The sequence below is a fragment of the Trachymyrmex cornetzi genome, unplaced genomic scaffold, assembly GCF_001594075.2.
Source record: "Trachymyrmex cornetzi isolate Tcor2-1 unplaced genomic scaffold, Tcor1.1 scaffold156, whole genome shotgun sequence".
Lineage (NCBI taxonomy): Eukaryota > Metazoa > Arthropoda > Insecta > Hymenoptera > Formicidae > Trachymyrmex > Trachymyrmex cornetzi.
The window spans coordinates 2,286,756-2,311,610 of record NW_017296157.1 but is presented as its reverse complement, the minus strand read 5'-3'; the positions used below and the strand labels follow the sequence as shown (position 1 = coordinate 2,311,610).

Below are 24,855 nucleotides of genomic sequence, written 5' to 3'. Positions count from 1 at the left end.
CGGATGCAGCAGCAGCAGCAGCAGCAGCAGCAGCAGCATCAGTTGCAACATTCGCACCAACAGCAACAGCAACAAGTGCCGTTCAGTCCGCATCTCGGCAAGAGAAGCGTCCAAAACGATCTAGATCACTGCGGTAACTCAGGTGCCGGTTCGTGCAATCCGCAGAGTCCACCTACTCCGCCTATCAGAGTGACCAATAGCTTCAGCCCGTCGCCAACACCCTGGAGTAGCAGCGGACAGAGTCAGCATTCGGAGACCGGCGCTCTCCAGGTGCCTGGCAACCTTCAAGTTCCGCAGGGCAGATACACAACACTGCCACCGCAAACTAATCCGCCACCATTGCCCTCGTTTCCACAAGGTTTCAATCATTACGATTACAAGAATCAGGAGAATGAATACGAAAGTGGCTCTGTAATTTATGGCCATCACCAGAACGGTCTGCCAGACGATTACGGCGCGCGCGGCGATCCCGCATTTACTCGTTCTAACAATCAACAGTCCCATCTGACGCCGTCCGCCATGAGCGAGGAGCTGTATCGGCACAGAGACGAAATGTTCCATAATGACAATCTCTATCAGCCCGAGAATGACGAGTGGGACAGGAAGTCATGCGACTCCAACACGCATTCGGACGCATGTTGCTCGTGCTCGGAATCGAGCTGCCTCTACGCCGACACCGTGCAATACAACGCGCAGCAGTACAGTACGGCATGCGGTCACAGTAGTAGCAGGACGGGTTCCCGAAGCAGGAGTAACAGAAGTCCGCGAAGAAGAAACAGGACGTCTTCACCCACGTACAGTAGCGACAGCAATTACTCCTGCATCCCCCAGAGGCAATGCGGAAGTACGAATTCACAGGAAAGACTGAGGCATCGTAGTAAAGGTAATCTATTCGAAAGAGAAAACTTAACACTAAAAGTACCGAACAGTTACTATTAATCGTTTCTATTTTTCGAATTAATATTGTATTTCTTGTGTAAAAAATAAAATTTCGAAATTTTTTTACTTTTTAATAATTATGTTCTTTATACTAATAAAATATTTGGTTTTTCATCTCTTTTTATTTTTATAATAATTTATTCGTTTGATTTCCTCTTTTTTTTAATGAATATAAAACGTTGATACTTCTAGTGTTAATTTGTTCTTTTGCTTTTAATTAAACTTAATCTTTACCCAAGTCTGTTTGAACGATCAAACATATTTTTAACATGTTTCTGTCGTTACTGCTTTTAGACAAGCTGCCTAGTTTTTCAAGGACGGGCAATTACAGCCAACACAATTCTTCGGCCTCTAATACGATGAGTAGTACGGGCAGTCAACGATACAATAAGCTAAATAGTATCTTTGCAAGCGGCAATAACCCGAACGCTCCGACGGAGTCTAGTCGACTGGGTGATCACCGTGAAAGCTAAATACTGCCTGGACGTAGTAAATACAGGACGTGCCTGAACAAACGGTCTTCGATCACAACGAACGATCGTACTCTCAACTACGGGAGGCCGTTTCGCAATCAGCAATGTCGCGGTAGCTCGTCGAGTACGGTTCGATTGAGCGCGTCGTATATATAATAAAAGATACATCGTAGCGTCTCGCAGGGTTGTTATATTTCTATATATACTTGGCGCGAAACGCTACCGCGTTTCTTTCAACGGCCCACACGCTGGAAAGCTACATCGATTTGATTTGTTGATTATACACAAGTTCGGTGACAATGAGACAGAGTGAATCTCGTACTTTCTCTGTGTTATATAATATCGAAAAGATTTAACAGGTTTCGCGAGATATTAAGTATTCCATGACTGACAACGTTTTACGTTTAGCTGATTATGTGGCAGTAGTTTAAGCTTGTAGAATATTCTTGTGTTTGTACGAAGCGCAATAACGGTCTATCGTGGTAGGAAATTATTTCGACTTTCATGACTCGAAAGATTGAATCGCTCCGTGACTGATGCTCGCAACATTTGAATGCTATGCCGCCTAGACCCCGTTACGTACACGCGATATAGTCGATTGTTTTGTACTCTGTACTCTGATAAGGGCTTTCAAAACAGATAACATCGCAAGAGGAATGGAGGCAACGCGTAGTATTATCTTTCTTTGAACACTCTACCAAATAGACTGATTAACGTATCATCGGACCTTGCTTATATTTTCTTTACTCTTCACTTTGTATCACGCTGAGAGATAGAAGTGATCCCAATATTCGTGAAATATTAATAAAAAGAAAGAAGAGGTAAGAAAACGTTCTTCTCTCTCATATATTGCGATTTGCTGTTGCGCGACATGTTCCTCGAATAAACATTTAACGCCTGAGCGGTCACGTCGGGCTAATATTCCAATCTTGAACTTCGCTGTACTTTCGATTGCCATGTAAACTGCCATTCCCGCTGACGTACTGTTAGTTTGATTAAGTTTTATCTTAAATAGTGGCTTTAAAAGTCACATTTTAGCTTGCGAATATAAGCGAGCTACAAAAGTTTCCGCGCGACCGCTCTGGGATGAATGTCGTGTATAAATTTTCCGTGTGTGACGTGTTTTTTTAACATGGCGATAGCATAAACAGAGAGAAGAATATACGATACAACGGGTTGATCCGCTTGAGCGCGAACTAAGATTTGGGTCGCGTAAAGCGTGTACGAATCAAGCAAGCGCGGTCAACTATTTATTGATTGACAAATTTTGCCTACAAAAAAATTTGATAACTCGAGGGTGAATTATTTTAGTTTGTCTCCATTTATAAACAATACTATATAGAAGATATAAATAACTGAACTCTTTGTAATTTTAAAAAGTAAGTTCTTGTTTTAAAAAATAACATTTCTTATGACGAGCAGTTAAATATTTGGTTGAAATTATTGAAACGATTATACTTATTACGCTCTAAAAGAGATAATGACTCCAATACTATAGCAATAACAAGAGTATACGCGTACGTTATCGTATCGAGACGAGATTGTTTGTGAAAATGAAACTTCAAGATTTTTAGAATAATTCGATATAGGGTAGTTCCGCGATCTCTTCGAGCGTCAAAGTGATTTCGTTCCGAAGTCATTGTCTCGGAAACAATCGAACAGGCAATCGTTCGCAATTGTTCTACTGTGCTGTACACGAGATTAACTTATCGATCGACCGTGCCTGCTTGTTCTGTACGCAGAATGATCCTTTCGCTACGGTGGTTTTTGTCGAAAGGCTTCACTTCCTGTGGACGAAGCGATTGTTTTCAATCGTGAAGCCCAAATGCAATATATTACGGTTTGCAATACGCAGCAATCGCTCATATTCATGTCCCATGTTCGACACCAAATGAGCTCGTTCGATTCTGAGTCCACGATAACATCTCTCATCTGTATGTTAAATAGCTAAGCATTCGGGAATCAGAATCAAACGCGAAATGTGACTGGGCGTTTTGGTGGATGCAGTCATCCTTGATGCGAACAATTAGAGGTGGGCGATTACGGTATCTCTCAGCACACGACGGAAGCTGAATGGATAGGCAGGTATAATCGTCGTAGCGAAAGGATTAACGTGTCACGCCCGACAAAATGATTCGCGCTCGGCATCGCGACCGGCCTCGTAAAGCGTGGCATTTATTTTCGACAGCCTGTACGGTGCTCAGGCCACGACAAATGGAGTATATTATTTTGGATATAACGTTCCTAAATCCTAAGGCAACCGAGGGCTAATCTCCACGAAGAAGGGCCACGTATAATTCTTCCAAAACGGGCGCACGTAGTAAATACGTTTTTAAAACGAAACGAAGAAGTAACAATAAAGACGCGTAATATATATATAAATATATACATATTATATATATTATCATATCACGCAAACGGTCCTGTATAAATTGTACAAAGTTATTCTAACGAGATTAGTCATTAGTTATTAATTTATACGTCGTATCGATTGAACTCATGTCGCGTAAGCAACAGATACGTAAGGTATCTCATGTACCCTTTATTACACACAACCTGACATCTAAAAGTGAGAATGTGCTCGTCAAAAATGTGCGCTTCGAACTTGTCGACGATACTGCCAATATAAGTGCGTTATTCTCCAACGCGTACCTGATTCCGACTTTTATCGGATATTTCCATCGTCTCACCGCGATCTAATTCGTTTGCAAAATGAATTATAATTGCAAATCGTGAATTGTTTTAAAACTGCGTCTAGATTGTTATAATACATATTATGACATTACTATAAGAGACAAAGTAAAAACGAAGGAAAAAATACAGAAAAGAAACTAAATTTGTAAAATTTTGACATTGCTAGTAATACGATTTGTACAAAGATCTTAAAATTTTTGTACTTACGAAAAAAAAGATATCTGAGTCTCCGTATTCTTTTTCTCATTAATCTTTCAACTTTCTTCGCGATGGGACTTTAGATGGAAAACACAACGAAGTACATTTGCATTCGTAACGACCGACTTATTGAAAGCGTCTTTTGCATAGCGGTCAAAGAAGAATTGCATACTATTAGAACCATGAAATTTTATTATCCTCATCTTTCTCTCCTTTGAAGCGCACATTTTTAACAGGATGGAGTACACGTCGCGTCTGAATGCGGCATTTATGGATGGAGAGCCGCGTTTACGGATGATTCGGGCTAACATTTCTCACCGGTTTCCATAGACGGATCTAGAATAGAGGTGAAACCCATGGAAATGTACATCAGCGAATGAAATATTTAATACAAGAAAATGGTGTTGGATTTCATTTTTAATGTGCTTATTTCCATCTATGTAAAATATTGAGAATACAACCAGGCGCGCATATGTTGAGTGTATCTCGCCATTTACTGAGAGCACAGCGTAGCTTTTTTAAACAAATATAATTACTTCAATATAATTACTCGTCATGATTGGAACTTACGTGAGATTACATACACGATTTTCCGTTGAGAATGACTCAACTAAAATTGTTTTCCTTTTAGGCATACTTGACACAAGTGTCGTTCTATCTTTATTATTCATTACCAGGAAGGATAAAACGATATTTGTCTCCTAAAAGGAAAACAGCGAATTTTGCGGATGTATTTTTTCTTATGATATAAATTTGGGACGGATGAAAACAAATCTAATTAAATTAAAATGAGAGAAATTCTATATTTAGTGTATCTCTCTCTCAAAGCAGATCTTAAATATTTAAATATTTCTATGTGTGTGAATTTATATACATATCTAATTCCGTAAATCGAAATCTTTATCGGTCTTGAAACGCAATCACGAGCAGAAGCAAAGTAATAATTAAATTAACAAGCAGTTTAATAATATTTAATGCTAATAAGCATTTTTATAGGAATATTAATAATCTAATGTTAATTGTTAATAATCTGATGTATTTTTTTCAAACGCTTTCAAGACATAAGTATAATCACATCGCATTATAACGGAGTATCGTTATGCTGAGTTCAATTTAAATTATGAAATTTCAAAATTTAGTTTAAGTATCCAAACTAAATATATGACAGACGACAATTAAAGCTTTTAATTTTAGACAATAGCTTAACGATGATTCATTGACATCATATTTCTGTCTTTCTGCAATGTATACAAATTTATTACACGGATTTCGGTATTCGTTACTCACACCCTGAGGATGACCCAATTTTAGGGTCGAAACGTCTGTAATTGGTGATTAACACATACATATTTATTTATTTAAATCACGCGATCAACTCTGTGTCGGCTCTCATTGGCATTATCATTTCCTTTGTTATATTTTTTCGTACTTCTTTTTAATAAGATCATATTGTATTTGCTAATTTATGCAGCGCTTGATTCTCACTTGTCCTTATTGTTCTATTATTTAATAATTACACTCAGACAAAGATTTAAAAAATTTCAGATTCGCCAAAGAGTGTCTAAATCCGTCTATGCTCGCGAAGGACAGTTTGATTGTTAATTGCCGGCTGATTCGGAGGAACGAAACGCCGATTAAATTTCCGTTTAATCCGTAACGCGCGAAGCTCCTCCGATGTATATACAACAAGCGAGACATTTTGTACGCATTTTTCAAGGGGCCCCGTCGAGATACGGGTTCCTTTCAACCGCGATAGCGCGCTACGCGGAGGCGAGGCACTCCGGCGGCCCGTGCGATGACCCTTTTTCTTTCCTCCCCGTAACGACGCCGTCGCGGCGAAGCGTGGGCGTGGCTTTCCTTTGTACACGCGGGGTATGCGACTTACTTATTAATTACGACTTTCGATTAAGCGACAAGTAAACGGATTAGTGTTATTCTAGCGGCGCGCGCGCGTGCCGAGCGGAACTCGCATGTGGCTTGTTCAAACGACGTGTGGTGAATCGCTCAAATTTGTTATACGTACACAATACAATTAGCTCCACTCGGTTTGAGACCGTCTGCTGCCTGAATAGAGAAGTTAACCCGCGCGACAGATACTATTCATTCAGACATTCAACGGAACGAACTGCCACTGCCGCATGTATATTCCCGTAAAAAAGAAAAAAAAAGAAAGAAAATAGATCACATAGGAATTGCGCTCTCGGAATTAATATAAGAGGAAAGAGGGGAGGGGAGGAAAGGGAAAAGAAATAATTGATTAGCAGAGATATTGAATTAAATTTGTTAACTCAGAGAGTTGAACTTAAGGTCTACCTAGTGATATACAATATATGACTATATTATATAATTTCGTAAGAGTTTCGGCGTATGAATTTATTCGCGTGTCGACGCGCAGCCGCGCGCGAGTAAATTCATATCCAGTAAGAAAACAAGTCCATCCAAGCAGGCGAAGGAATAAGTAAGAAAGAAGATATCATCTCGATATACTTTTAGGCTTAAAAAAAAACACACGAGATAGATGGGGAGGAGAAGAGCGAGCGAGTTGCCAAGGGGAATAGACGCGAGACTAGTTCTAGAAGGAAGCATCTCATTACACGTAATTAGATAGGATGCGTATTTTAAGTATCTCCGTCGTCACATACGAGTGTGTGCGTCCGGTACGAGTTCGCGCGACGACCCTGTGAGAGTCGCGTTGAGCTGAGGGAAGGATAGACGCGAGCAGGCATTGCTCTCCCGTCTTTTTTTCCACCTTTGCTTATCTAACGCCCCGTCGAAGGAATGACGGAAGCTATCTTCAGCGTTCTGATGAGCTGTGGGACGTTGGCCGTCGTACTATTATGCCGTCGTGATACCTTACACAGCACTTTATCCGAGGGACGTCCTGGGAACATCCGTAGGACGTTGTTAGGATATCTCTTGGAGGTCTGTGCTGTATAGAAGCGTACCAAGTTGATATTACCAATTCATAGCTGCGATTGATAGATATGGTGACCCTTCCTGACTCCCGTCATCGTTAGAACCTTGAGGATATCGGTTCATGTTCCGTTAGATGAGCGAAGGTGCATCTTGCTCGGGAGATAACTGCGTCCGTTAAAATGCGAATCCACTGCGGTTGTTCTACATAAGAGAGAGACACGAAGACGTTTAGATCGATAATGATAGTATATCGTTTATACCTGCGAGGTGCGTTTGATGAAACGAGCAGTGGATCCGCAACTTCCAAATTCGTGCGCGCGAGCTCGGATCGGCAAGATGCAACCGCGTATTATCGAGGGAAAGGGTATATTACATGCACATATGGATATACATACATCTCTTCGAAGGCTACAGAATCGTGACCCTTTCGGAAAGCACCGTATCTCCAATCCTAAATGATCGTGATTCAGCCAACGGACACGCTGCCAAACCATCGTATCAATGCGCGAAGGAACGAGAAAAAAAAAAGATAACGTATTATTTTTATAATTTGTCATCTTTGTATTATTGTTACGATGGTTGAGAGAACTTGTATAAAACACATGCAGTAACGTTTAACTTAAAAAAAAAAAAAAAAACTGTGCGGCTCGCGTAAACGACATTCAACACGAACACACGATTAACATGCTACACACACGAAACGTAATATATCATACACTCCCCCAAACACGTTTGTCGAACAAATCAAACGAAGGAGCTGAACACAAAGACGTCGTAATTGTTTCTGACAGTTATAAGTCAATCCCAAGGATTGACGTATGTTGTATGAATTGCGTTGCATCGTAGACTTTTGTAATCACATCGGTTACTTTTGATTGTTACAAAAATTCGTTAGAATTTTAGAATCAAATCTTTTGTTGAAATTAAGGATTCTATATCGTTAATGGTAAGCAATATGATAAATAAAGTTGACTTACGACTGTCGGAAATAGTTACAACAATATTTGTGCTCAGGGAGTCAATCGTATAACTTTTTCCTTCAGACGGAAATATGAAAAGTGAAAATTTTTTTTATGTAATATGTTTATATGTACATACATACGTAAAAATATTCACTTTTCATGTTTCCGTTTTAGAGAAAAAGTTACATGATCGATAACCAGACTCGAACTCGTGAACACGTGCAATAAACGTGATCAATCGACTAAACCGACCTATTAAAACTGCCATTGATCGTTATGTAGATGGGGAAACAATTGTATTGACGTTAGGACGAGATTTTTCGATTTGTAAAATCATATCTGGTAGCAATATCGAGACAGAGTTTGGCCGCTTTTGCGAGAGACGCTCTCTGGACTTTAAACTTGGTGACCGCCGAATGCAACGACGAAGACCGCTAGTTGCACCAATTGAACTGATCGATGTATTTTTTCCGAGAGTCCAGATATTTGGGATTAACTTTTTTTTAATGAAGATTTCTAGATTCTAATTAAATTAGTAATCAAATGGAACCATATTTTTCAACGAAACTGCCAAGAAATTCATTAAGAACGAAATTTCGCTCGATATTTCTCCTGAGAGGAAAGTCAATTCCATGAATTCGTCAAAGTGTTCTTGATATAATTTTCTGGGAGACTGTCTAACGCAGAGTAGAAGAGTTAATTACATCAGAATAGCACTCGATCGATCGACATTGGTGCAAGCAATTGGTCCTGGATCGCGCTTAAAGGATTAAGTAGACTGTTAGAGAGCTAGAGCTACGTAAAAATAATTCATATCATTAAGAACACGAAATAGTGATTTCGAATTGGAGGCAATGTGAGAGAAAGAGAGGAAAAAAGAGATAGCCGTTTCCTATTTGTCTCTCTCTTTCTCTGGACTGCGTTTTACAGGCCGCACACGTGTAAAATACACAAACGTGTAATGCACACGCGCACTGAGGCCCGTGAAGACGCGTATTTAGCTCAAGCTTTCCTTTTTATATTTTGTAAATACAGCGAATAAATAAAAATGGTGAGCATTTTTATATAGTTAATTTTATAATTTATTTACTACGGAAGAGAGACACGCCGCTCGTCTCCCTTCGCCGACCGTCGTCGCACGAGTGAAATCGATGAAATTTAAGAGAGTAAAATAGGAGCGTGCATACTACAGAGACACACGTTACACACGTATACATACACATAGACATACACGCGCACGACTGTAGATAATTTGTAACAATTGCTATTGTCAAGTACCACGTACACGTATAAAACGACGTATGCTGATATATATCATTGCATATTATACTGATAACGATTAATAAAAGGTAATGTTGAAAAATTCAAGAGTCTATGCGCGAGAAAATGCAAGCGCCTTTATTTAGAATTTTATCCCTTATTATTCCTTGTTGTCTTCAGTAAACACATGTTAATTTTTAGATAATTTTATTATAAAATTATTAAAATAGATAACGAAAATATATATTAATACGAAATCTATATTAATTTGATAAATAAAATCGATTTTGCCTCTAGTTTATTAAAGCTTAAAAATTGTACATACTATGAATTAATGTTAATATAACAATTAAATATATACCAATTTTTTTACAATCTTAAATTTGTACAAATTATAAGTATCGCAGTTTAAGCAGATGCTATTTGTCGATTTCGTAAGTTACTTCCCTTTTTATTTCAACAATTGTTAAATTGCAAGAATGGAATGGCTCTTTCTTATGAGATTCTATAAAATTATTTTTAACCACATCCGCCTTTTTTGCAACAGCTCCGTTTTGGAGGACGATATCCACGAGTACTATCACCCATTAAGGGATTATATTCTAAAAATAAAATATATGTGGATATAGCATATTATTTAAATTTATCTAAGATAGTAAATATAACGTAAGTCTTACCTGATTTTAACTTTGACTTTGTACCCGTACTTGTACTTGTACTAGGAGTTTCATCATCGGTTGTACTACCGAGTTTGGTACCCACGTTTTTATTTTCTAGCAATTTCAAGGTCTTTTGTCTCTTTTTCTCTTTCTCCTGTGAGAAAAAGATAGATTGTTCTAATTTATACTTCAAAAATGTAAGTATAAAAATAAGTTATCTTAACTCGCGAATAGTCACTTGATTTTTTTTTACATAAATAGACACCAAACAAGCATTAAACGGAGTAAGTACGTTAAATAGCTTATTATAACAGTGCTTCTAAAAAATAAAAGATTTTTAATTTTAACAACGCTTTTCTATTGCGAGTTTTCAATGGAATTGCATACTTAAAGATTCGTAAAGAATAGATGTTAAAAAAGAAAAAAAAATGTCAAACGATATTTTATAACAATTTATATTTTTTTGCTGTTGGAGGGTAAATATAGCTCGGTGACTATTCCCAGAGCAATGTGTAGCAAAAAGTACCTCTTCCTCTTTGATTTGTGCTAAGGTACGAGACTTGTTGTACGCTTCTTGCATCTTCTGTCGTGCCAATTCCACATTAGCCGACAATTGTGGTAATTCATCAGTTTCTGAACAAACAATACCAAAATGAAACAAATATATATGTTATATTGCAAATAACATTATCAATTATTTGTTGTCCATTAGTCAAGAATTTTTTAAGATAAATAATTGACTCACTTTTGCCAAGTGCGGCATCTCGCTGGTTCCTCGCGACTTTCCAACTCTTAAATTTTTCTTGAATATGTGGAAACGTATACAATGCAATGATCCCAAGTCCGATGATGTACCATCCCACAGATGCTATCGGAGCCCAAACTGTAATACAAAAGGCTCTGTAATTGCTTCGCGAGCTTGACATTTACTCCAGTAAGCAGGAAATAAAACCCGCAATGACACGTATGTAAATATAAGAACATTAATCGACACGCATGCATGTAACTGCGATACATACTCGTTTGGAAATAGCTCAGATTATCAACGTGCTCCATACCCCTTTGTGTTCAAGACGAAATTATCCAAGATATTAAATTTACATATCACGACTCGATCTGTAATCTACAATGCAGTTTCAAAATTCAATGCACTGTCAGTGCAGAAAGTCTATAGTGCACGTAATGTAAACTATAGATTTTCGACGCTGGTAATAAATTATAGTTAATATATATTCTCACCAGAAAGAAACCTGAGACCTGAGAAAGGACCTTTTTGGCTTTTTCCTGTAACCGCAAAATGCTCCCACGCACTACTGCCCTCTGAAGAAGTGGATGTAAACTACACAACAAATCCATTTTTTTGCGGTGCTCCTCATGGAAATAACTAAAATCTATCAAATAAATAGAAATTCAGGTTTCTCTACCTGTATTCATAGTCAGATCTTATATTTAGACCGTCTTAAGTCTTAAGTACAGTCTTAGGATGTCATGAACTATAATTAGAAAGTTATATTAGCATCTTATAGATTATAGAACATTATTTAAGATAATGGTCTTATTAAAATAAGAACCCACTATGAATAATGGCCTTAATGTCCTAAGATGTTAATGACTTTTTGATTGGTTCAGAAACCTGAATCTCTATTAATTTGATAGATTTTGGTTATTTCAGCGATTTATTTCTATCACGAGCACCGCAAAAAATGGATATTATTGTGTAGTTTACATCCACTTCTTCAGAAAGCAGTGCGCAGAAGCATTTTGCGGTTATAGGAAAAAGACTCTCATATCCTCTCTCAGGTTTCTCTCTGGTTCTTACATGATCATCGATCATCATATAAACCAAGCATTATTCCCTAGCATTATCATCTTTGGATAGAGTCGTCATAGGCTTACTTATATTAGAGGGGAGGATCCCGTTTGCCTACAATCTCGATTGCACACACCATATCAGCTGGTGCCTAGTAATTTTTCACTGCTTTACCAATGAGAATATTTTATTTTTAAATTAGCCAATTAGCGACGCATGTGTGCAATTGGAGCCCTCCCAAAACGAAGCATTAAAAAAAATGTATTAAAGAAAACAATAAAGTGATAGTATAAGATTCAAATAGATTACAAATCAAACTAAACAAATTAAAGAAGCTACGAGCAAAAGCTAGATATTTAATGATAAAATTAATAAACAATAAAACTTGTACAGTAACACTGTACTGTTTTAAATTTTAACTACTTAATTTTAACTACTACTTTTTTTAATTTTATATCTTTAACTACCGTTTAACTTTTATTATGAATCATTTACAATAATTATCACTTTGTTTAACATTAATGAATTGATATAGGTCGAAATGTTTATTATTATGAAGTGTATTTCATTGTTTATTAATTTTAACATTAAATCTAACTTTGATTTATATATATATATAATTCGTTCAGTTTGATTTTAAATAAGTTGCATAATTTAATACTAGATATACTAAGCGGTTATTATCGACCATTTCTATTTTTTAGAATTATTAATATTACATTCTCTCTTCATGTAAAAGATGGGAGTCTAAAATTTTTGTACTTTTCTATAATACTTTATACTAAAGAAATATACTTGATTTCTTCGTCATTTTTTGATTTTCATAGTAATTTATTCGTTTGGTTCTTTTAATTGAATAAGAAAAGTGGGTATTTCTAGTGTTAATATATTTCAGGTGTAAAAAATAAATAGCCTCTTTATAATACGTAACGTTAAATTCTTGATCGAGAATATTTACATTGTTTTTTCTTACGTACATATAATGCTAAAGCTAATTCAATATCCATATTTATCATTAAGATTTGTCCTTCCATCGCCAGATTGGTCTTGCGGCGGTACCCACGTAGAATAATCTTCTGAATGAACGTCTTGATCGTATTGCTTTTTCATATTTTTCCGTTTTTCTGATTTACTGTCCTTTTTTCGCTTTTCTGCAACGATTTGTTTCTTCGTTTCCTGATTAACGTTTCTCGTAATCGGTTTATCATCCGTTTTTAAACTGTCACTTGATTTCGTTTCATCCGCGTGTGATGTCGATTTTTTGCATTCAGATTTATATACACTTGCATCTTCTTCTTCTTCTTCTCCTTCTTTTATTATTACATTATCTTTTTTATTCTCTTCTTGTTCATCATCATCATCTTCTTCTTCTTCTCCTTTTTCATTATCCATAGTATATAAAGACGAATTCGCAGAATCGCTTTTGTTCTGAAAAATATATTTTTAAATCATAAGTAAAACAATAAAATAACAATATTTTTACATAAAACATAAAAGAATAAATAAAAAGAAAATACTCACGTTGGCCTCAAAAAGCTTCCGTCTTCTTTCAAGTTGAGAAATCTTTTTCATAGAATAATTTGATTTTTGCTGAAGATTTTTGCTGTCACTTCTATCTTCTGTTTGCGCTTGACTGACAAGAGGCGGCAAATTAGCTGGTTTTGTAAGGTTTACTAATTTGACAAGTTGTATTTCTTCTTTACGTAAGTTTTGCAACTCCACTTTCATTTTTGTTATGTCGCTTTTACTCAAAGTAGATGTGTTTAAACTAGACATAAAGGCATCCAACGAATCCTCGTTAGACTCCCCTGCTTTAGCATTTTTCCTTTGCGCTTCTTTTAAGCGTTCATTCAAACGTGAAATTTTGTTCACAATCTCGTTATGCTTCTCAGTCTGAAATAATATCAATGAAATGACAATAAAGGTTGAAGATGTATATATAATGCCAAAGACATAGACGTAAGTGAAAATGACGTTACCAATGAGCTATATGTCTCAACTTTTTCTTCAATTTTCCCAGCCAATTTCATTCTCTGTTCACGTTTCTTCTCTACTGTTCCCGTTCTATCCAAAAAGTTATCTTCGTCTGAATCGTAAAAATCTTCCTCCTCCCAATTCTTTGCTTTCTTTCTTCGACTCTCTAATTAACAATTATCAATAATTAGAAATAAAGTTTGCATTGATCAAAAATTATTATCATTTATTCATGTTATACGTTACCATGATTAGCTTGTCTCAACAATCCATGTCTGTCTAAGATTCTACAGGCTTCCAAAGCGCATTGAATAACAGACTCTTTCTTCTTTCCTTTGACAAGAGCTTCTGCTTTCATGGAACGACCACCGAAACATTCTTTAGGTAAACTAAAATGGTTTTTATTTTTACATTAACAAAAAAAGAGAAAAGCGACAATATGTCAAAGTACAATATGCAAATATAATCTTAAAGAAACTCTACATACAAAGATTATCATATATATAATTATGTTTACCTTATCCAACATAAAAATTGGCCTATCCCTTTCTCTTCTACTTGATACTGCAAATCATATCCCTCTCTTTCGAACCAGCCTCTCAGTGTTTTCTTGGGATCATCTAAATATAGCTCTTCATCTGCCATAGAAGCATACGGATTCTCTGTCAAATCTGTTTCCTCATCTGCATCTTCTCCCATTCCCCAATCAATACCCTCGTTCTCTGCTTCCTGTTTCGCTTTTTCTTCTGCTTCTTCTTCCTCTTGCTGTCTCATTTCTCGTTCCCGCAATTCTTCTAATCGCTTTTCCTATAAACAAATACGTTTTAAAGTCTTGCTTTGCAAAAGAATGCCAAAGATACAATTACAATAAAATATTACACAATACTAATTATAACAATACCAATTACAGTAAAATATGTACAATACTGATTACAACAATACCGATTATAATAAAATATTTACAATACTGATTCTAACAACACTAATTATAGCAAAATATTATATAATATTATAATACTATGATTACAACACACAAGCTAATTACACATAAACATAATTATAAATAAAACCAACCTTAAGTTGTGTAACCGACAGTTCAGATTCCTCTTCCTGATCGTCCGGTGGAGCTTGCAGAATGTATTTTCTCTGGCTACAACCAAACCTTATCATATGACCACCATGTAACCGAACGTAGGTCCTTGGTTTTATACGATGCCCATTCCAAAATGTACCGTGTGTACTCTCCAAATCATATAAATAAAAACCTGTAGAGTTTTTCTCATCTGCTGTTGCTCTGTATTGAATAATCGCATGGTACCTCGAGATAGTCGGATGAGCAAGAGATAAATTGCAGCAAGGCAATCTCCCTATCACGTAAAAACTTTTTTCAGTTAAATCAAGTTTTTCTAGAATTACTCCCGACTTAAGAACCTCCATCTTATATTCCTTGATTGGTTTTCCACCCCACTTTGGCTCCAAGTATGGAATAGGAATGTTTCTCGTGTCGGACGAGATATTTTCCTCTATGGAATCTTCTATTATTGACTTATCGCTCTTATCTTCGGCATCATCTTGGAGTTGGACAGGCTCAACAGCTTCCTTATTCACGGACAATTCAGACGTTGAGAGTGCTGTATCATTTTTCATAGTTCGAATTTTTCCAGTCTTACCCCGCTTGGGACCGATCAGTAGAAGCGGCTTCTTAAACCCTGGTTCTTTGCAGGTATCTGTACTACTTTGAAAAGACTCAGATGCGTCCTCCGTTTCTGACTTCCTAGTGCTCTGCTCATCACACGTCGGTGATTCGGAAATCGTTTCATCATTACTTGTATCAACGTTATTGTTAGGAGTATCCTCGGGGAGGGAAGTTACAGAATCGTTTTCCCGTTCGTTTGCTTCCATGATTGCAGTATTATCAAATTTTATGTCAGAAAGCAGTCAACTGTCACATAAATTCTTGTTTATATTATTATAAATTATTATTACTTCATAGCTGTTCAGAATTCACGTGGCACTTTCAATGTTTGGACATCACAATTGCATTGAACTTTGCATAACCATAACTGACTTTGCATGACCATAACCTATCAACTGACGCAAATGATTCTCCATCGACTCCATCTTCTACTACTGTTTACTACTCTCTTTTTTTATAAAGTGCAATTAAAAATGAGACCTTCGTTTTGAGGATTTTTGAACTATGTATTAATTTAAATAGTTACGAATCCAAATTACGAATTATTATACACTAAAAAAATATTAAAATTCGATCATCTTACGGAAATTCATTTACAAATTCTTGTAGACATATAATTGGAAAGTTCGTACCGACAATCGATAATATCGATACTTTTGAATTGGAGTACCTTCATTTGTCGTAATTAAAATTTACCAAATGTCGATCGTTAATTTCTTTTTTTTTTACTGAAGCTTAAAATCACTTTCAATAAAAAAACCTTTATATATAAATAGAAAATTGATTTAAAACAATTTTAACTTAAAATTAAAGGATTCAGACTAATAAGTTTTTCGAATAATATGCATGTTTCTTAAAATTTGATATCAAATAAATAAATTACCAAATACATGATAAAATCTGATAATCCTTCATGATAGACACTTATAGCTGGAATAATCGTAGAAACAGTCGTGAACGTCAGTTTAATAATAGGACTTGTATATCTCAGTTTATTTAATTAAAATATACAGATTATATAAACGTGATCACACATTTGTTCGAGTTCCTCCGATATCTATACTTCCCCCTGCCACAATTCTCTTAACCTGAGATAAATCGCTATATATTATTTCTTCTCACTAACAGTTCTCTCTTCGTCTCCTCTCGCTTTATGTCATAAATTCTTATATTCTTCACCTCTTAAAAAATACTCGGTTTCATCATATCTCTACGATGTAACAAATGATAAATCTACGGGCGCGCAAGGTAAATTCGTTCTTACATTCGCCTCCCCTGTAATTTGTTTCAACAGACGAACACTATACCGAGGCGCCTTGCTCCTCTTTGCCATTGATTGACTACATTTACACAACTTAATTTATGCCGAAGTCATAACATTGATGTTATAAAACTGGCCAATCATAGTTATTCCTCTGAAGAATGGAATGACTGTGATTGACTAGTTTCATAACATCGATGTCATAATTTGGGCGTAAATCGAGTTATGTAAACGTAGTTATAATCGCTTAAATTTATCTATACAATTTCTATGTTTATATATATATATATTTATATATATACATATATAATTATATTTATTTATACAATTTGTGTTTATATAATTATATATAATATATACTTATATATGTATATATATAATTATATTTATTAACACTGTACTTACATACAGTATGAGACTTATGGGCATGCACCAAAAAGGATAAATAAATCTTCTCTCTCAAAATAAATCTTCGCTGTACTAGCACATATGTCTCTTTCCTCGGTAACTCGACTCTATCCCTCGCAACACCCTACTTTTACTTTAAAACTTTTCCTCAGAGATATAATCCCTTATCTAGATACATACACGTACATACACGTCACACGCACACACACATACACGCACACATGTTCGCGAGTGGTAACTATTGTAGGCACACGTCACCCCTTTCCTCCCTTTTTTTCGTTTTTTAATACAGTCGTCTTGCAGTGACTATCTCGTAATAATAATTTCTCTCTAAGAAACCCCAAACGATATATATCAAGCATATATTATCTGCACAATCCTATTTACATAGAAAATCGAATCATTTTAAAAGCTAGTCAATAAATAATTGGCATAATATCGATAAATATATTGTTAACATTTTACATTTTATCGGTATTTACATAATTTTCTTCTCTTTTTTCCTTTTCTTTAGAAACGTATAAATTCTAAAGTGACTACATACCGAAAGGTATATGTATTCGTTACTGATCTTTGTTACAAACTGTTTTAAAATATTTCTCTCGATATATGTATAGATGCAAAATAATTAAAACTAAACGAAAAACAATATACATTCGTAATAAGCGAAACTCAAACGGAGGATTTCTATTTATCATCGAATCATAAACGAACGCGTTGTGCGTAATTTTTATAAGGAAATCAAATAGATATTCCATCCTGAATTGCCTTCTTTTTCCTTGCACGAGATAAAATGACAACTTTATGTGAAAGACTGATATAGAAGATCATATACAATGTTTTTTATATTCTGATATTAATACATTGTATATATTAATGTCAGATACATATATCAGATATAAATCTTTCTTCTTCAGTGACTTAATTATTAGATCACTAGTATAGTGCACATTTGCATTTAGAACACAATTGCACAATTATTCATACCGATAGAAATTTGAATCCCTTGATTGCTTTTCAAGCTGTGCTTTCAATATTCTGGCTAAATATAATCTAATCTTTTATAACGTACAATAAACAGTCGTTTGGTGCTTCGTACCGAGTGGTCGTTATTCGAGACCATGCGCCTGGAATATTCTCCAGAGGTGAATTTAAATTCTTTTTTTGTCATACATTATTTATCTATGCAACAATTTATATATATGATAGAAGGTTACCAATTATTCTTAACCATATATTAATTCTTAGAATTCTATTTACAGAATTGTTCAACAACCACTCTGTACTCAGTCAAGGCAGATCAGTGTGATTGCATATCCTACATACTAGAAAATAGTTTAATGCTTAATCATAGGTATTCTCTACGGCGCCTTTTTGACTTGCGAATTCTTTCCAAACTAAGACTGTCGTCGAGCGGAGTCAGGAAGAGAGGGGAAAATTATTTCTTTTTAGCAACACACGTGTGCACAGCCGCGCATTCATATTTCATATTCAACCCTACATGTTTGGCTGCCTCATACGGTCGAAGGTAAAGATCGCAAACAATAGTTATCACTGAGAATGTGCAAATGTGAGATATGCATACGGATACCCCAAGTTTTTACACAACTGTACCTTCTTATTGTCGGGCTACTGTATGCATACACTCATATTATACTTTCATATTTTTTCCTACGTGATACTTGGTAATCTATGCGAATATTGGAAAGCATATAAAAGGTGTCAGGAATATTTTTTGTCGTACTTTTAGTGGAAATTTCTCGTGATATTAATTTTTCATATCGCCCTTCAACTGTGCTTTTTATACCAATTGACTCGATTTAAACATAAGAACTCTTTATAAATTTGCATTTAATATTCGCCTATATACGAAAGAACATAAAAAAAAACTTTCTTTAGAAACTGCGAAAGCACAGTCTTGTAAACTATATATAGAAAATTTCGAATATAACGATACTCTTTCAAGAATGACTAGTTCAATTTCTTTTAGTTCATTCTAAACGATATCGCAGTATCCTTTTCTAAGGAATTAATGAACGTGTTTAATAAATAGAATAGAAGAGCGCAGCAATTTATTTCCATGCAGCAAGCAGTATTATAAAATGAAATAGATATATGCACTTCATGTACGAACATAAAAGGTCAGTAAATAATTCCAATAACAAAATACAAAGTAATACATTCTATAAATCAATAGTAATTGTCACAAACAGATATAAGTATTTGCAAATATTTAGATCGTGATTTTTTTTTAATTTGATACCTAAACTAAAATAATTTCGTATTTAAGATATTTAATTAATTTAAATCTGATTTTTTTATTCTCTCAATTTTAAAAAATATAATGAATAATAAGACTAATTAAACGTGTTTAAGCCTCATTCATAGCAGGCGCCTCGAATAAAAGAGAATACGTAGTTTCAAAGATGAAAGTTTTAAAGAAATAAAAAATGCATGTAACAATCACTTTTTATACCGTAACTAGATAATTCGCAGATAGCAAAATAAGGGTAAGAATGTCATACCCTAAAATTCGCGAATTCGCATAACTACAACCATTCATTATTCTCTTACTTTCCAAGACGTTTGATTCGAGATCGCGTGCTCAGAGATCGAGCACTAGGATTATACGGTGATTTGACTTTTTTAGCTATAGCAGAAGTGGAACCTGCTGTCGAAGGATTTATGGTAGCGCAGGTACTCACGCTTCCACTGTTACCATTTGCTTGTTTAAGTTTATTGGCTGACAACGAGGAAGACCTGACTCTACTCGATTGCAGCGATCCACCGTTCGCGGACTGCTTCAGCTTCGGTAGAGGCAATCGATTTTGCTTCACTACTCCGTATTGATGAACTAATTGCGCAGATATTGTGTGCCCGGCGATATCTACGTTACGCGAACGTAGTGTTTTCACAGGCGTTGCTGCCATTGTGTCTGATCTAAACAATATAGGAAATTGCAGAATTTAGTAAAAGTTTATGGTGGTTTAAACATGTATTTAGATATCAACAAAATCATTCAATCTACATTATTCTAACGATCTGCACAATATGCTCCATTTAATTATAATCTTGATATTTATAGCAATATTTATTTCATTTCATAAAACAAATATTCGAATACTTATTTTATAAAACAAAATAAATATCACTTATGTAAGTATTATCAAGAACGATATAACTATATCACGTAAAAATAATTTCTTGAGAATAAAGAAATATAATTAAACAAACCTTAGCCATCGTTGTGGTATCGTCGAATCCGTAGGACCGATTATCGTTACTGTCCTATTTAATGTCCTTCTATTATTACAATTGTTTGTTCGGTTATTTCTTCCTTGGTCCCATTCCCTTAGGCCAAAACTACCTCTTAGATGTTGCAGTCGAGTCGAACCATTGATGGACGACCTCCTAATGGCTTTAACAGGCGTAGCCTTTTTTCCTAAACTTCTACGTTGGAACGTATTCGATGACGAAGAGAGCGTCGTTAAAGTGGCACCATTCAATGATGAATCCGATCGTTTATCTGACGTGGGCCAACTTAATCGGGCATTAGCATTCTCCATCGCTTGATTAGCCGGATCATTCTCATCCGTGGGACTGTGCCGTTGGTCCTCAGAACGCGTCCTCATCTTTGCACATGGTTCTTGCTGTGGATAGCTATTCTCAACTCCAGACGACGAGACAGAGGCTTGTGTGATTGTGCTATGTCTACGTTTATTACTTATAGCACAGTCGCTAGCCGTCTTCAATGCATTCTTTGTCTCCTCCACCATTGTACTTTCCACGATAGATGATTTCGTTACCTTGCTGTATCGTGACTTCACGCTTACATAAGTCTTCGAATCTGAAGTCGGTGCGACATCCGTAAAAGTATTTTGAGTCTGAGAAGAGCTCAAACTATGTCGTCGCTTTATTGTTCTGACGTCCGCCCTCGCGGGAAATAAAGGATGTTGCTTATGTCTCGATCCATTTAAGACGCCATTTTTCACCTCACCATTATCGAAACTGTTACTTTTAACAGAAACAATACCGCTTCGACGTAACCTACTTACAAGAGGAGGGTGAAGCACCTCCTCGTTCGCATTGGGACATGCATTCTGTCGAGTCACGTTAGACATCTCTGTTTCAGTTCTAATAATTTCTTTAGGCTCGATGAATTTACTTGATTTTAAGTTTAATTGGATTGGACTCTGCAAATGATCATTCTTTGCCTTTTCGTTTTTATTCTGTTCAACTATTGACTTTTCTTCGTCCTCAAGATATTCCAATTTCTCATGATTGATTTCATTTGTTTTCTTACTTTCCAAATCTCCAGGTTCTTCTGGCATTTGACTGGAGGAAATTTCGGCGACCTGAATACTTTCGCCGACATCGGTAGTCTCGATACTCTTGTCTATCGCAGTCTCCCGTAATTCCGTAATAGAAGCGTCAATCTCTGACGAAATTGATTTTTCAGGACATGAGACTATCTCCGGCTGTAACGTTTGATCGACAGTCTCCTCATTTCCGTTCGACGAGTCCGGTTGTTTAGGATCAATGTCAAGATCCAAGGAAGCGCTTGGCGGTGGTATTGGCATGCACATGCACGGTGTTGTAATTTTTGAACTGATTCTCTCGACAATTTCAGGTTCTCTTGTCGTAACTGGTACTTGTGTTCCGTGATGTATAACACGGTCCTTCTTTTGATTAAACAGTACCTTTAATAAAGACAGATATCCTAGCTTAGTATTAATAGTTTTACAATTATATCATAGTATTAAATTTCTTGCAAAATCTCAATTTATTCAAAATTTAAACGACTAAACTTTATGTTTCAACTCTGCCAATATTTATATATAAATTATTTATGTATATTAGATTTTTTCAAAACAAGTATTATTCATACCTCACTGCGGCATGGTCCTGATGGATCTAACATTAATGTTACAACACTAGTATTATCTGCTCGTAACCTCGTCGACGACCACCTCTCCAATGCACGATCCACAAGATTTTTCGAAGGATTTATCCACATTTGTAAATCAGCCTGCTATCAAAATGATTTATATACCTCACCATTATCATATATAAATTACCATACCATATATTAAGACAACTTGTACAGGGTGCTGCCGATACCTACAGATCAGTAAGTCAGGTTGCCTATCTGCCTATAGGCAGAGGTATGCTTTACTGGTAATGCGAAATAAGATTAGATCGTAAGTCTGGCGGGGAATGAGACAAGAGAAATTAAATTTTACATTCTGGTATAGTGTAAAATTTAATAATATGATATAAAATATGTATTTGATAATATAAATATCTGACTAATGCCCAATTTCTTCACTTCTAGGCAACACCCTATACATATTATTTTAATTATATATATAATTTATAATATAATACGCGCGCGAAACTTACTCCATTACCGGTCTGCTGAGAGGCTATCAAATGTTTCTCATTGTGTCTGTCTGTAGTTTGGACAATAGCTACTGCAGCTTGTGGAGATAACATATTCCATAGGCCATCAGTACCAAAAATAAGACAACGATGTGATTTGACGTCAACTGGAATAACTTTCACATCTGGCTCAGGGGAGACGACAAAGGTGTTCAATTCTGAATTGTAACTCCATAAATCACCTAAAACAAATTTCAATTTAAGCTTTTTTGTGCAAAAAAATGCAATCAAAGTTTCATCATATATACTTCAAAGCATTGATTGACTAATTAAAAGAAAGAATTTTACTAATTGATTAATCAAAAAATGCTTCAAAGCATTTGTAGCATCATTGACCGTATCCACAAAGAGATATAAGTAAATATGCATTTACCTAGAGATCTGGCTACTGCAAGAAATGGGATCTCATCCATATGAGTGGATCTTCGAACTGGACCTTTGTGCCCAATGCGAGGTCTGTTCCATACAACCCTTGGAACACCGGATTTACTAACCACTTTTCCACCAGATTCCTGTATACGCGTCATTTCTGGCCCGCTCTCTGGCTTGTGATCTCTCGTAAGTGCCTTTGCTCTCCATTGAGGATCGTCCTCTGCCTGATATCCCAATATAATAGCAGAATCTCCCACATGACCTATGTATATCTTGCCCTTCCTTATAAAAGCAATGCTGGCAGTTGTGCCAGCTGTGGATGGCAATCCAGATGCGGTTCTCGGCCATTTGTCTACTCAGAAAACAATGTCAGTTTAAAATATTATTGTGATAGATACCAAAGTCTTTTTTTTTTATAGCTAAACTAGTCTGCAATCTTTGTATTTAAAGTAAAATAGGTATACAGTATAGAGATGTTTTTTCTAGCTGTACTAGTATTTATTTTTAGAATTTAAAGTAAAATAGATAAGTCCATTTTTTATTCTTGTACTTTCTCGCTTTTGCCAAATGTCAAACATATATACATTTCGCTTGAAGTTAAAAAACGTTTATTTTTTTCAGCTCAACTTCTTGAATGGTTAATTATTTCTTTTTTTCTTCAGTGTAGAGAAAAAAAGGAAAATAAATTGTGCAAAAAGTTTAGCTAAAACAACAAGTCCCATGTATATGATAAACCTTATGTCTGATATTTGTTTAAAATGAAGAAATTCTAGTACAGGGGAATAAACACAATAGAACCTACACTTGGAATTTGGCGAAAGCGAGGAAGAAAGTCTAGGTGCAGTCCAGTGCAGCAATAAAAAATAAACCTACAGCAAGTTCTCCGCGATCAAGGTCGACGCGCCCGTTACGCTTTACGCGCGCGCGCGCGCGTGCACGCGACGGTACCGCCGCGGAAGTCGCCGCGGTCCAGATTCGCGACGGGAGACGACGTAAAAAGTCGTTGCATCGGCTAACTCCCATCGCTCTCCCGAGCCCAAATTTTCAGGTTAGCTCGAAGAATTACATAACCTAAATTCTAACCTAATCAGTGGCGGCGGTAATGGGTGACGGTGGTGGGGGAAATACGCGGGATGATGACAGAAATTCTCAACGGGGGTCATCGCCGCCGAGGGGAATCGCATACGCGGCGCTTATCGACGGCGAGCAAAATTTAAAATTCGCGCGAAAGCAAAAGATAATCATCGTGCGTGCAAGCGAGAACGAGTCGACGAAACACAACAATCTTATATCTCCGTACCGAGCTCCCGCCACATCGCGTAGTGAGTGTTCATGTATCCGTCCCTGATCGCCCGCAGCACATCCTCGTCGCGGTCGCTCCAGAAGTTTTTCTGCTTCACGATAATGTCCATGAGATGTTCCTTGGCGAAGGTCGCGGCTTCCCCGCCTCCGTGGCCATCAAAGATCCCGAAGAACGCGTATTCCAGATCCTTGTCGTCCGGGGTCGGCTGGAACGCCACGCAGAACATGTCCTCCATGTATTTGCGACCGCCCTGATTACAGTGGCCGGTAACTCGTAGATTAACGCCGATGCTGAGCGGCATGTTGACGCTCGGATACTGTTCTCTTTGAAGTGACAGCGACGACGACGGCGACGACGTCGCCGAGGTGCGAAAAACTGTCTGTGTACGGTGCGCTTATTACGCACTCTCTCACCGCTACGTATACTCGTCGAACGGAAGCCTCGCATTTACTGGGCAGGTCCGCGCGCGCCGCGCCGCGCCGCGCCGC

General features: G+C 36.5%; 4 protein-coding genes across 5 annotated transcripts in view; 1 reads left to right on the top strand and 3 right to left on the bottom strand.

Annotated features, from left to right (window-relative positions):
- LOC108758430 (roundabout homolog 2) overlaps positions 1-2,723 on the top strand; it is a 124,226-nt gene extending 121,503 nt beyond the window's left edge. The window contains exons 11-12 of the mRNA XM_018503411.1: positions 1-883; positions 1,234-2,723. The exon at positions 1-883 is cut by the window's left edge and continues 7 nt beyond it. Coding sequence (XP_018358913.1) covers positions 1-883; positions 1,234-1,412 — 1,062 coding nt within the window. The 3' untranslated portion in view covers positions 1,413-2,723. The remainder of the gene's footprint in view (positions 884-1,233) is intronic.
- Positions 2,724-9,736: 7,013 nt separating this feature from the next.
- Positions 9,737-11,292, bottom strand: LOC108758348 (uncharacterized). Its single transcript, XM_018503242.1, has 5 exons — positions 11,121-11,292; positions 10,847-10,984; positions 10,628-10,734; positions 10,120-10,255; positions 9,737-10,044 (listed from the first exon to the last, which is right to left on the bottom strand). Exons 1-5 carry the CDS (start codon positions 11,155-11,157, stop codon positions 9,962-9,964), a joined length of 501 nt encoding a protein of 166 aa, XP_018358744.1. The 5' UTR covers positions 11,158-11,292; the 3' UTR covers positions 9,737-9,961.
- Positions 11,293-12,827: 1,535 nt separating this feature from the next.
- On the bottom strand, positions 12,828-15,971 carry LOC108758303 (kanadaptin). The gene is made up of 6 exons (XM_018503181.1): positions 14,960-15,971; positions 14,403-14,692; positions 14,132-14,274; positions 13,891-14,051; positions 13,433-13,804; positions 12,828-13,339 (listed from the first exon to the last, which is right to left on the bottom strand). Exons 1-6 carry the CDS (start codon positions 15,785-15,787, stop codon positions 12,908-12,910), a joined length of 2,226 nt encoding a protein of 741 aa, XP_018358683.1. The 5' UTR covers positions 15,788-15,971; the 3' UTR covers positions 12,828-12,907.
- Positions 15,972-19,631: 3,660 nt separating this feature from the next.
- Pp2C1 (protein phosphatase 2C) lies at positions 19,632-24,832 on the bottom strand. 2 transcript variants are annotated; one of them, XM_018503447.1, is made up of 6 exons: positions 24,365-24,832; positions 23,066-23,416; positions 22,654-22,874; positions 22,139-22,282; positions 20,485-21,950; positions 19,632-20,190 (listed from the first exon to the last, which is right to left on the bottom strand). In XM_018503447.1, exons 1-6 carry the CDS (start codon positions 24,666-24,668, stop codon positions 19,821-19,823), a joined length of 2,856 nt encoding a protein of 951 aa, XP_018358949.1. In that variant the 5' UTR covers positions 24,669-24,832; the 3' UTR covers positions 19,632-19,820. The 2 variants fall into 2 exon arrangements, with proteins under 2 accessions (XP_018358949.1, XP_018358950.1); XM_018503448.1 differs by having other exon boundaries at positions 22,139-22,279.
- Positions 24,833-24,855: the final 23 nt, after the last annotated feature.

Excerpts from the sequence above, each read along its gene's own strand:
- Pp2C1 (XM_018503447.1), bottom strand. The coding sequence starts at position 24,668 with ATGCCGCTCAGCATCGGCGTTAATCTACGAGTTACCGGCCACTGTAAT. Across the intron at positions 22,283-22,653 it reads CTCAGCAGACCGGTAATGGA|CAGGCTGATTTACAAATGTG; the intron begins GTAAGTTTCGCG and ends TCATTTTGATAG. Across the intron at positions 21,951-22,138 it reads CAGGACCATGCCGCAGTGAG|GTACTGTTTAATCAAAAGAA; the intron begins GTATGAATAATA and ends TCTTTATTAAAG.
- LOC108758348 (XM_018503242.1), bottom strand. The coding sequence starts at position 11,157 with ATGGAGCACGTTGATAATCTGAGCTATTTCCAAACGA. Across the intron at positions 10,985-11,120 it reads TCTGAGCTATTTCCAAACGA|TTTGGGCTCCGATAGCATCT; the intron begins GTATGTATCGCA and ends TTTGTATTACAG. Across the intron at positions 10,045-10,119 it reads AAAGTCAAAGTTAAAATCAG|AATATAATCCCTTAATGGGT; the intron begins GTAAGACTTACG and ends TTTTATTTTTAG.
- LOC108758303 (XM_018503181.1), bottom strand. The coding sequence starts at position 15,787 with ATGGAAGCAAACGAACGGGAAAACGATTCTGTAACTTCCCTCCCCGAG. Across the intron at positions 14,693-14,959 it reads TGTCGGTTACACAACTTAAG|GAAAAGCGATTAGAAGAATT; the intron begins GTTGGTTTTATT and ends ATTTGTTTATAG. Across the intron at positions 13,340-13,432 it reads GGAAGCTTTTTGAGGCCAAC|AACAAAAGCGATTCTGCGAA; the intron begins GTGAGTATTTTC and ends TATATTTTTCAG.